Source organism: Juglans regia, chromosome 8 (genome assembly GCF_001411555.2).
Source record: "Juglans regia cultivar Chandler chromosome 8, Walnut 2.0, whole genome shotgun sequence".
NCBI classification, from domain to species: domain Eukaryota; kingdom Viridiplantae; phylum Streptophyta; class Magnoliopsida; order Fagales; family Juglandaceae; genus Juglans; species Juglans regia.
The window spans coordinates 11,277,825-11,289,785 of record NC_049908.1 but is presented as its reverse complement, the minus strand read 5'-3'; the positions used below and the strand labels follow the sequence as shown (position 1 = coordinate 11,289,785).

At 37.2% G+C, this 11,961-nt stretch overlaps 1 protein-coding gene across 1 annotated transcript; it reads right to left on the bottom strand.

Annotated features, from left to right (window-relative positions):
* Positions 1–798: 798 nt before the first annotated feature.
* On the bottom strand, positions 799–4,227 carry LOC109020320 (blue-light photoreceptor PHR2-like). The gene is made up of 4 exons (XM_019002760.2): positions 3,075–4,227; positions 1,458–1,687; positions 1,268–1,363; positions 799–1,080 (listed from the first exon to the last, which is right to left on the bottom strand). The coding sequence occupies exons 1-4, from the start codon at positions 4,068–4,070 to the stop codon at positions 1,005–1,007; spliced, it is 1,398 nt and encodes a 465-aa protein (XP_018858305.2). The 5' UTR covers positions 4,071–4,227; the 3' UTR covers positions 799–1,004.
* Between the last annotated feature and the right edge of the window lie 7,734 nt (positions 4,228–11,961).

The following is an 11,961-nucleotide window of genomic DNA, read 5'->3' as shown; positions in this document are numbered from 1 at the left end:
AAGTCAAGACATGCTGTGTCAAAATCAAACAGGCACATGAGCTTCACGTGATGTTGCGTCCCCTACACCACAACTCCTGATACGCGAGCTTCACTTGATGCTGACATTAAAGTACGCGAAAAAGAATGTAAAAGTGATTGTACATGAGATTTTTTACTAAAAATCTGGCCAAGAAATAGAAATACTAATGAATAAGGGCAAGGAGACAGTTCGAAAGAGGCCCATTTACCGTCAGATGAACTGTATCTGAAATTTTCTCTCTCCAATTGGCCGCCAAAGTGGTGTGACTAATACCCGATGGAGCTGAAAATGGCTTACTTTGAAGAACAGGTCACCGAACTTGCAAAACTCAATAACTAAAATACGGGCATTCAATATCAAGAATTCTTAAAACTTTCGAGCAGTACATGGGATCGAAATTTACTCTGCAGAGGTGATCCGAATGACTCTATCTTGGAAAGGTTACTCGACATAAAATAAAATTTAAAAAAAAAAAAATTTCTTAGAATCGGCTTATGTTTTCCTCCCCCAAAAAAAAGCCACGTCAGCTTGCATTGTTTCTTCCAGCTGTGCTTCTAGTTCTTGCATATGTAAACAAGTGTGTCTAAGGTAGTCTGGTTCAACTTCAATCCATCGGCTAAGTTAACCATGAGAAGTGAAAACTAAAAGTTACAAAAAATTGACTCACTGATGATTGAACCATCTCTTTCTTTTGAATCTAAAGATGAAAACATGGAATGAGGGGCAGAACCAGAAGGACCTGCAATTCACAAGGGGGCACGTGAAGATCGAAGATGTTTTAGAAAGAGCAAAACAAGCCGACTCTAGAAGGCAAAGTTCCCATATTTTCACCATTTATTTGGCAGCCAAAAAAGTTCAACAAGGACTACAATGACAAGCCTAGCTACTCCAAAAATTTAAAAGCTACATCTTGGAAAATTATAAAGAAGCGCAAGCAACCAACATCCTAGAACAATTTTTCCTTTCCATTTGTATTTTCTTGTTTAAGCTAAGGCACCCGTACAAGCTGTGACTGGAGCAGCTTCAAGTTGTTTTGAACTGTATTTCTTGGTAATGAATCTGCAATGAACCGGTGAGATATAAAACATCAGTATGTTTGAGAGAGATTATGCAGACATGATCCAACTTTCAATAAAGCCTGCTTGATTTCTAGGGTGATGGAAGTATATCATTAATGATCATGTCTTCCTAAAAACATGAGATACTGGTGCTAATGCAAACCAAGCTTTATGATCAGTCTAGTTACCTGAAGAAATCCCTCCACAACAACTCAAACATCAACCAGTTGTTTCCAGTATCAGGTGAGCCACCATCATTCCGGTTTGAGGAAGCAGAAATAGTTCTAGCAATAATATAATATCATAGACAGTGAGTACAGACCTTATTAATTTATAAAATTATGGTGTCATTAAAAAGAAAGGTAGACTGAGGCACACCTGGTAGCTGTTTTCTTCAGCTCATCAAACATTGAGCGGGGAGAGAGGCATCCCATGGCTAGCCATGGAGAAATTTTGCAGGAGAAGTTTGCACCATATATGCTGTCGCTGCTGCCATCACTTTTCCCTTTGTGTGGTTGTGCTTGGCATTCAACAGCAAATTTGTTAAGCCTCTGAAGTGCTTCAGTCTCACCTCCCACCATAGAAGCATTGGCAGCCGGCTTTCCATCCTACAGGACATAAATGAGAACAGTAACACAAATGAATTATTTTTTCCTGTCAAGATAATAAATTATTGAAAAATTAGAGGCAACATGCCATACATGACAATAATGTCTGCCGTCCATGGAAGCATTCCAAGTAAAAGAATTTACTACATTAAAATAAAAGAAAGTTTTAACAACAGGTCAACATGGACAATGTAATACACCGGCGAAGAATTATTGGGAGAAAAAGGTTAAGTTTTGAGTTTGATGCAAACTCGCCCAACCCAAACACATACCATACAGGATGACTGTTGTGTCATAGTGGGCAAAGTGCAAGTATTAAAAGCAGTAAACCCTAATCACAAATACAAGCCAAACTTCAAAATTGAGAACTGCCCCATGTTCAGCCAGTGGGTCCATAGTAAAACTTTGAAATTCAGAAAATAAAGGAGCTGATACTCGATGGAACAAGACACTAACAAAAATTAATGGAACAAGGCATTAATAAAACAGTGGAGGATATAAGGCCATAGCAACGAGAGTACCATGTACTAAGCAACATACAAGCTTTATACTTTAGTGAATAGTTCATTCAAAGAAACCCCTAGAAGTTAGCTCAAGTGGTAAAGGCCTTGGGCTTGGGGGTATGCTCCCCCCAGGTCCAAGGTTCAAATCCCCTTGGGTGCAAACAATCTCTAGGGGCCACACCCCTCGGTGAAAAGCCAGCGATTTAACCAATTCCGTGTAGGGAAACTTCTGAGGGTGCGGTGCATGGGACTGGGACTGGGATTTACTTTGCAGGGGTGGGTCCGAAAGGCCCTGCCTTGGAGAGGTTCCCCGACATAATAATAATAATAATAATAAATTCATTCAAAGAAAGCCTCTCAAATTTCAAATTAATATATTTCCGAGTGTACTTTGTCTGCCCCTTCTAAACCCCGTTGCGCAACTAGGTTTCAAAAGTAGCTTAGATCCATATCGATTCAAACATCAAAATTAACATGAAAAAAGGAAGCTGCATTGGATTCCCAGTGTATGTAATCACTCTTTTGCAAAGATAGTTACCATTTTCTAACCAATATTCTTATAAAATGATATAGTCAGACGTATCTATCATGATATAGTCAGACGTATCTATCATGCCATTATATCCTGCTTAAACATTTATCCATGTCCACTTAATTCACAGAATCCACATTGAAAAAAACACAAACAAACAGAAACAATGTTATCAAAAAAGTTCCTAAGAATTATTTATCTCTTTGCCTGTGCACCCCGGGATTAGTCGGGACACCCGGTGCCAAATAAAAAAACAAAAAAAGTTCCAAAGAAATTGCTCCATAATGTTAAAACATGAATATTTACAGTAACCAAAACATAGATTACATAAAAACGAAACCAAAGTGCAAACCTGAGCCATTGTCGCAGATGGGTTAAGCCCCAAATCCACCAATGATGGAATATCCCCAGGCTCTACATCACCCCGAGCCGGCAGCCCCTTTACTTTATCCAATGCCTCAATCGTTTTTCTCACCTCCAGTCCCTGCACTTTCTCTCTAAAACCACCGTAATTAGCTGGCATATCCTCCAGCTTAAACGGCAAATCGTCAAGGTGGTATAAAGTACTCCCCCAGAAGTACTTAACCTCCACATTCTCCTCCTTCATCGCAGCCTCAATCCTCCCCTCCGCCTTAACCTCATCATGCGAAACCTCTCTATGCGCATACACCGCGTCAGCACCTACCTCCTTGGCCAACTCGACCAAAACTGTCTCCGGCTTTCCAATCCTCACCATCAGATCCGAACCTTTTGCCTGGAGATTCTTCCTGAGGTCAGAGACCGATTCGATCAAAAATGTGGCGCGATACGGCCCGGTCTTGTCGAACCCAGAAGAGGATTTTCCGTAATCTCTCGGGTCGAAGCAGTATACGGGTAAGACCGACATGGACTCGTTGTTCGCGGTGTTGAGGCATTCGTTGTCGTGGACGCGAAGATCATTGCGGAACCAAACGATGGCAGCTCGTCGAAGTCCAGCCCCATTGGAAGGGTCAAAGGGGCGGCGAGGACCAAGAGAGAGAGGGTTTTGGAGAGGATTGGCCGAGACTGTGGACTTGAATGAGAGTCTGGAAGGAGAGGGAGAGTTGGTGGTGGCGGTGAGAGAGAGGTGGGAAAGGGAGGAGGCTTGGGTAGGAACCTTGACCTTGCTTGGTTGGTGGGAAAACAATGAGTAAATTTTGTGTTGAAGAGAGAACGGTGTGGGGAGGATTGTATTGAGAGAAAAAGATAGTGACGCAGTGGCAAATGGGGCTGAAGTGGTCTGGTCTTTGGAGGGTACAATGGCCAGTGGGTTTTGTTCTTCAGAGGATTTCATTTCTGGATTTTCATGGATTTGGCTGTTGGGATCCATTGGAGAAGATAGCTTAGCTTGCAGATAAGGGACGATGTCTCCTCCTCTCCTCTCCTCTGGACTGGTTTGCTCTTTATTTGTATTTTTTTTGTTGTGGTGGTGGTGTTGTGTCTGTGTTAAGACTTAAGTGGGAGGTTGTCCAGTCTCTCAAAGTAGGGTTTTAAAGCAAATTACTTGGCTGAAGTTGTTTTGTCCCAACCAGCGGCTGCTTCACCTAACATTTTTTTTTTTCACTAAACTTTCAAGTTTCAATTATCTTTAGCCGTCTCATAACTTATTTTTAAAATATATTTTGTGGTTGGTAGATTCAAGTCAAAGTATGTAACTATTTTTTTTTATTTTTTATTTTAAGTTGGTATGATATGATATTTTTATAAATAATTATAGCACTCACATCAGACTTCTTAAAATAAATATTTTATTCTAATAAGATTTAAAATTTATCTTTTAAATTAAATTATATCTTATGTATTTAATAAAATTTATGACTTAAAAATAAAATTTTTCTTTTATAATATATAGGCATGTAAAACTGAAAAAAAAACCCACATTGGATTATGTAAATATTAGCTAAACTAGTCTAGTTTTTAACTTCATCCATACAAATTTGTTGGATACTGAAGCTTATGTAAATGAGTATTTTATTCTTATATTCTTTAATTACTTTAACTTTATAGCCAATAGTTATAAGATTATAGTAATTTTATAACTATAATTTTAGCTTATAGTTTTAAGACTTATAACTTAAATAATAAGTTTTATTATTAAAAAATTATTTATTATTTGGTAACCATATGTTTACTTTCAAACATATTATATTTGTCTAGAAACAAATTAAAAAAATGTTTTATGAGACAAAAATGACGATTATTTGATTTTTTAAAGATTACGATCATATCCTTAAGAATTTAAAAGTTGTAATAATCAAAAAAGTATATGGATATTTTTGCCCATTGATAGTTTTTTAAAATTTGAACTACATTCTAAATTATATGGAAAAATACGTTTGAGAAAAAAAAAATCAAAATTGATAATTTTTCTCAAATGATTTTAATACTTTTCCTCAATCATATTTTTTAGCTTATTTGAGATTATCCATAATACGTTTGAGAAAAAAAAAATCAAAATTGATAATTTTTCTCAAATGATTTTAATACTTTTCCTCAAACATATTTTTTAGCTTATTTGAGATTAAAAATACTTTAGTATGTAACGTCCAAACAATCTAATTTTTCTATTAAAAAGCTATTAAAGTTACTTTTTAACGCTTCGAACGCAACTCCAAACAAACACTACATCTAATGATCAACGCACTGATGCAATGCACTCAAGAACTTCATATAAACCATGTAAGAGTAAATACTCTCAAAATAATATGCAAGACAATGAAAACGGGCTCGTTTGTTTTTAGAGATGATATGAGTTGAGATTAAAGTTAAAAAATTGAATAACATATTGTTATAATATATTTTTTAATATTATTTTTATTTTAGGATTTGAAAAAGTTGAATTGTTTATTTTATTTTGTGTGGAAATTTGAAAAAGTTATAATAATGAGATGAGATGAAATGTTTCCTGAAAACAAACGAGACCTTAATGTTTAATGAAAACTATCAATATTTAAAAATGTGTGATGTATAGGAAATATTTTTTAGAGAATCCATTGTCAACGCTCTAATTAGAAATGCACAAGTATATATATTTTTAGTTATACTTATACCCTTAATTAGCTTTCTATCTTTACTTACCGGAGCATTGGCAATGGTCTAACCATTGTCAAGTCTAAAATTTAGCTAGAATCTTAATTTTTGGATATAATATCAATTTTTGACTAGGTGAGTCCACATTGGACTAGCCATTATAAAGTTAAAATAATAATATAATATTATATTTTTTTTAAAATTTTTTTTTTTACAAATACAATTTATATATTTCTTAGATCTTCATGCTTTGTAGAAATAATGTGTCTACTCTATCAATCAGTAGAAATAATGTGCATGTCATGCATGTTTTACCATTTAAAGAGAGAGGTAAGTGATGAAATAATTAAATATTACTTTCCATTGTGAATAGTAGCTAACCATATTTGGAGAAGACTTAAGATTTACTATTCATCAAGTCTTAAGTTTTGGATCATTGGCTAGTTCAATGTAGAGGCTTTTTTTCGCATCTAGCTAAAGTTTAGACTTACATTGATATTTGGCTAGTCCATTACCAATACTCTTACACAAATTGATGTATAGTACATTTTAAGTATTACATGGCTTCATAAGTCAACCACTTAAATAAAAATAAAAAGATAATTATACCATATGATTAATGCAATAAAGAGGTTTCTTTGTGATAGCATAAAAGAATCATCATGAATTCTTCTTTCTTTTTGTTTTTTCCTTTTTGAGAGCAACGAATCTCTTTTTACTTATCCACTAGTGTCACAGGTGGATACTTTAGAGACATATCTATGCCTTAATCCACATTATTATAAATTGTAACACTCGCTATTTTTTTTTATTTTTATTAAATGACTTGAGATACACTTAAATATGATAAGATGTGAATGAATCTATATGCATATCATAAAATGTTTTAAGGAAACAAAAATACATTTTATATTTTGCACCCTAACGAAGATTAGTACTTTGCACTCCAAGGCTCGTTTATATTTTAGATGATAAGATGAGATAAGATGGTTTTAGATGAGTTGAATAAAATATTATTTTTTAATAATATTATTATTATTATTTTGATATTTGAAAAAGTTAAATCATTTATTATATCTTGTGTGTGAATTTAAGAAAATTATAATGATAAGATGAGATGGAACGAATTGAGAGTGTTTCTGTATCCAAACGACCCCATTGGAATGGAAAGCCTACCTCTCTCATCCCCCCCCTTCCTCCTTTCCCCCACAAGGTTTTGTCTTTGTTTGTAACTTTTTTCAATTATCTTATGTCCAAAAAACAAAAACCAAAACCAAAACCAACTACTACTTTTCAGCTAGCTACGAAACATGTTCCACCAATAGATTCTAAGGCCGTGTTTGGCAAGTGAGACTATTTCACTACTATTCACTACGTATTAATAGATAATCTGATATCACCTCAACATCCAAACATAACCTTAATTCTAAATCTTCAAATCCAACTTAGTAGCATCTTTAGTTCCACAAATGAATGAGGCCACAAGCATCATAAGCTGTCAAGCCTGCACGTGAGCCTCATACGTTGTTGCGGTCTAAAATACCGCAATCATCACTCAAATGGAGTCCCTAACCTTGGATTTTTACTGTGAGTTGCCCCCATCTCACCAGCCATTGACATGTGAGTCCCGTGTGTTGTAATAGTAGTGTATGAAGTTCATGTGCCACCAAAAGCTATGATCTTCCCACTCCTAGCTATATGTACCTACCTTCCTCGAATGTAGATTTAGAGGCAAAGTAAATGGATATCTCTATTAAAAGCACCAATTCAATTAACTACAATGTCGCATTATTGGCTTCGCCTGTAGCCCCTTAGTCCGCCCGATCGATTATGGTATGGTTTGGATAATGAGCTGAGATAATATGAGTTGAAATGAAAGTTAAATAAAATATTTTTAGAATATTATTTGTTAATATTATTATTATTTTGAAATTTGAAAAAGTTTTAATAATAAAATGAACTGAAATGAAACACTTTCACTATCTTGGTGGTCACCTCTTTGGATTCTAAAGAATATGTTACGGAATGATATAGCAGCTGCATTGCCAAACGTCTCACAGCATATGCCAGCTGATGCACTACCAAACGCCTCCAACAATATGCAACAGAATTCCCAACAAACTCCCAGCAAATAATTATGTTATCTGTATATTCGTTTAGGGCTAGTTCAGTATTTTTACATTACATAATTCTTTCTATAAATAGTAAACTGTATAGCTTAGAAGACTACGGGAAATATATATGCAGTAAAACTTTCTTCCCTTCCAATACTCTGTTTTTTGCTTTCCTTTTGCATTTTAGCTAAAGAACTAGCCAGCCTCATCTTTGCCAATTCTGACATGGTATCAGAGAGGTGAAAATGGCCACCCTCGATCCTCCTCCTCCTCCTCCTCCTCCTATTACCAAATATACCAACCTTGCAGACCCAACCAACCCTTATAGACTTGAAACCTCATATAATCCTGGCACTGTGCTAGTCACAGAACTCCTTACTGTCGAAAATTTTTCTACATGGTCTCGATCTATCCATCGTGCTCTCCGAGCCAAGAACAAACTCGGATTCCTAAATGGAACCCTCACCAAACCATCTGACCCTCATAATCCACTTTTTGAGCTGTGGGAAAGATGCAACGATATGGTTGTGTCTTGGCTGCAAAACTCAATTAGCCTACCTCTTCGATCTTTTGTACCATTTGTAGATGATGCCCATCTTCTATGGACTGAATTACAGGAACGTTTTTCACCACAAAATGGCCCACGCATCTATGAACTCAAGAAGACCTTGGCAACTCTTACCCAAGATGAAGATTCAGTAAACACATACTAAGGTAAACTCAAATCTCTTTGGGATGAATTATGTGTTTATGACCCTTTACCTGTTTGTTCTTGTGGCTCAACCAAGTTCCTTACGGACCGATACCAACGGGATTGCGTCATTCAATTCCTAATGGGACTACGTGACTCCTTCAACAATGTCCGCGACCAGATCATGCTAATTGATCCTCTTCCACCAGTTAACAAAGTCTTTTCATACATCCAACAACAAGAACGCCATCGCTTGTTTACATCCTCAGCTCCATCCACTGATTCCATAGCCCTTGCTAGTCGAAAAATATTTTCCACTCCTCCACCACATCCTAGCTGTAAAGAAAAACCATATTGTACACATTGCAGAATCATGGGTCATACATTAGCAAATTGTTTTAAATCAGGCAATGCCACAGCTCCTATTTGCACACACTGTGAGATGACTGATCATACTATTGAACGATGCTACAAGCTTCATGGGTACCCTCCCAACCACAAATTTCACAAATCAAGAGCAAATGCAACCTCTCTTGGCACCTCTGCTGAAGTTAACTCCGAATCAAGTATGACATTGACAAAAGAGCAATATCAGGACCTCATAGCCTTACTGCACAGCAAGGATTCTTCACCATCCGCCAATCATATTCAGACGGTTATACCTTCCCAATCTCATTCTTCTTCCGCTGCTGGTATTTCCTTCTGTTTTTCCTCCTCATCTTCTCTTTTGTCTACTCCTTGGATTATTGACACGGGTGCCACGAATCATATGATCTGTAGCCCTTCCCTTTTTACCTCAATCACTGCCATTATTTCACAAACTGTCAAATTACCCAATGGAGAAATCACTGATGTGACTCATGTTGGTACCGTGCAAGTAACAGCCAATATTCTCCTTCACAACGTTTTATGTGTACCATCCTTTAGTTTTAATTTGCTGTCTGCCTATAAACTCGCCCATGAATTAAATTTTTGTCTCATATTTTTGTCTACTTCATGCTTTATACAGGCCCTGTCACCTTGGACAACGATTGGGAAGGGTAGCTTGGAACATGGACTTTACCAGCTGGTGCACGAACCTCTTTCTCCTAAAGCATTAACCAACACTTTGTCACAAAACTTTCATTCACAAAATTATTTTTCTGGTTTTGTACAACCTGCCGATAATGTCCATGACTTATGGCATTATTGATTGGGTCACCCATCTCATGATCGTATGAAATTAATTTATGATTCTCTTGTACTCAAACAGATGAATACAAAGCATATTTTACCATGTTTAGTGTGTCCAATTGCCAAACAACCTCGCTCACCTTTCACTTCCAGCACTCATACCACTACTTCTTGTTTTGAACTTATGCATTGTGATTTGTGGGGACCTCATTCCATTGTTGCTCATGCTGGCAGTAAATTTTTTCTCACCATTGTTGATGACTACTCACGATGCACTTGAGTCTATTTATTGAAAAAGAAATCTGATGCTCGCTCATGTCTAAAGTCTTTTTGCCGCTTAGTCGAAAATCAATTCAACACTTGAATAAAAATTTTGCGTAACGACAATGGACCAGAGTTTTTCATGACTGATTTCTACTCTGACCAAGGCATTATTCACCAAAAATATTGTGTCGAAACACCCCAGCAAAATGGCTTAGTCGAGCGCAAACATCGACACCTTCTTCAAGTTGCTCGGGCTCTTCGTTTTCAATCTAAAATTCCTCTGCAATTTTGGTCCGATTGCATTCTTACCGCCACTTATTTGATCAACCGGATTCCCACTCCTCTTCTAAAAAATAAAAGTCCCTATGAACTTCTTTTCCATAAACCACCTTCATACTCACACTTACGTGTCTTTGGCTGCCTTGCATTTGCCTCAACTCTTTTCCAAAATCGTCACAAGTTTGATCCCCGGAGTCAACATTGTGCATTTCTCGGTTATCCTTTTTCCGTAAAGGGCTACAAATTACTCAACCTTGACACTTATCACATTTTCATTTCCTGTAATGTCATTTTTCATGAAATACTCTTCCCCTTTAAAACTCCCTCACTTCTTCCCACAACAGATACACTTTCTACCCCTACATTATCACCTAACTTTTCCTTACCTGACCCAGATTCCACATGCACGATTCTGCCACCTCCAGAAACTCTTCACACTGAACCACATCGGCACTCATCACATCAAGAATTCCCAACAGCACCCTCCCCACCTCCACCTCCGCCACTTCGACGATTCACACGTATACGTAAAAATCCTACCCACCTCAATAACTACATCTGTCCCTCCCTACCCGTTCCATCTACTTTACAAACAATGGATTCTTCTCATTTGCAGGTGGTTCATGTTCCTAGTGATCCTTCTTCATCATTGTCTGCGGCAGCACTATGTTCACCTGGTAAAGCTTTCCCTCTATCTTCCACTCTCTCTTTTCACAAATTATCTCCCTCTTATTTTTCTTTTGCCTCTGCCATTTCATCTCCCATTGAACCTTCTACATATGGTGAAGCTCTTAAAAATTCTAACTGGTGTGAGGCTATGAGATCTGAAATAGATGCACTTGAACTCAACAACACTTGGTCTCTCGTTGACTTGCCCCCTGGAAAACGTGCTATTGGCTGCAAATGGATATTCAAGATCAAATATCATTCTAATGGTAGCATCGAGCGCTACAAGACGCGCCTAGTCGCCAAAGGTTTTACCCAACAAGAAGGGCTCGATTACACTGAAACCTTCTCACTCGTGGCAAAATTAGCTACTGTCCGAACATTATTAGCTGTTGCATCCATTCAAGGCTGGTACCTCAAGCAATTTGACGTTCAAAACGCCTTTCTTCACAGCGATTTAGATGAAGAAATCTTCATGCACAAACCTCCTGGTTTCTCAAAGGGATCGTCATCCCAAGTTTGCCGTCTCAACAAAAGTCTTTATGGCCTGAAACAAGCCTTGAGACAATGGTACCATAAAATTTCTAATGCTTTACTTGTCTTTGGTTTTCAGCAGTCCAAAGCCGACTACAGCCTTTTTACTCAACTCAAAAATGGATCATTCACTGCCCTTCTTATCTATGTCGACGATATTATCGTCGCCAGCTCTCACATGGATTCTATTGAAATACTTCAACAATTTCTCAAAGATCATTTCAGAATTAAATCTCTTGGCAATCTCCGTTACTTCCTTAGCATTGAAGTCACCCGCTCCTCCAAAGGAATTTCCATCTGCCAGCGTAAGTATGCACTCGATATATTAACTGATGCTGGTACACTCAGTTCTCGACCCCTCAAACTACCAATGGATCAGAACCTCAAACTTCACAAAGATGATGGTGATCCTCTCTCGGATCCACTTCCCTATCGGCGCTTAGTTGGTAGACTTCTCTACCTCACTATCA

Bases quoted from the DNA above. Each gene is read 5' to 3' on its own strand.
- LOC109020320 (XM_019002760.2), bottom strand. From the start codon at position 4,070: ATGGATCCCAACAGCCAAATCCATGAAAATCCAGAAATGAAATCCTCT. The intron at 1,364-1,457 runs GTGTGCCTCAGT...TATTATTGCTAG, and splicing joins CTGAAGAAAACAGCTACCAG to AACTATTTCTGCTTCCTCAA. The intron at 1,081-1,267 runs GTAACTAGACTG...GGTTCATTGCAG, and splicing joins TTGTGGAGGGATTTCTTCAG to ATTCATTACCAAGAAATACA.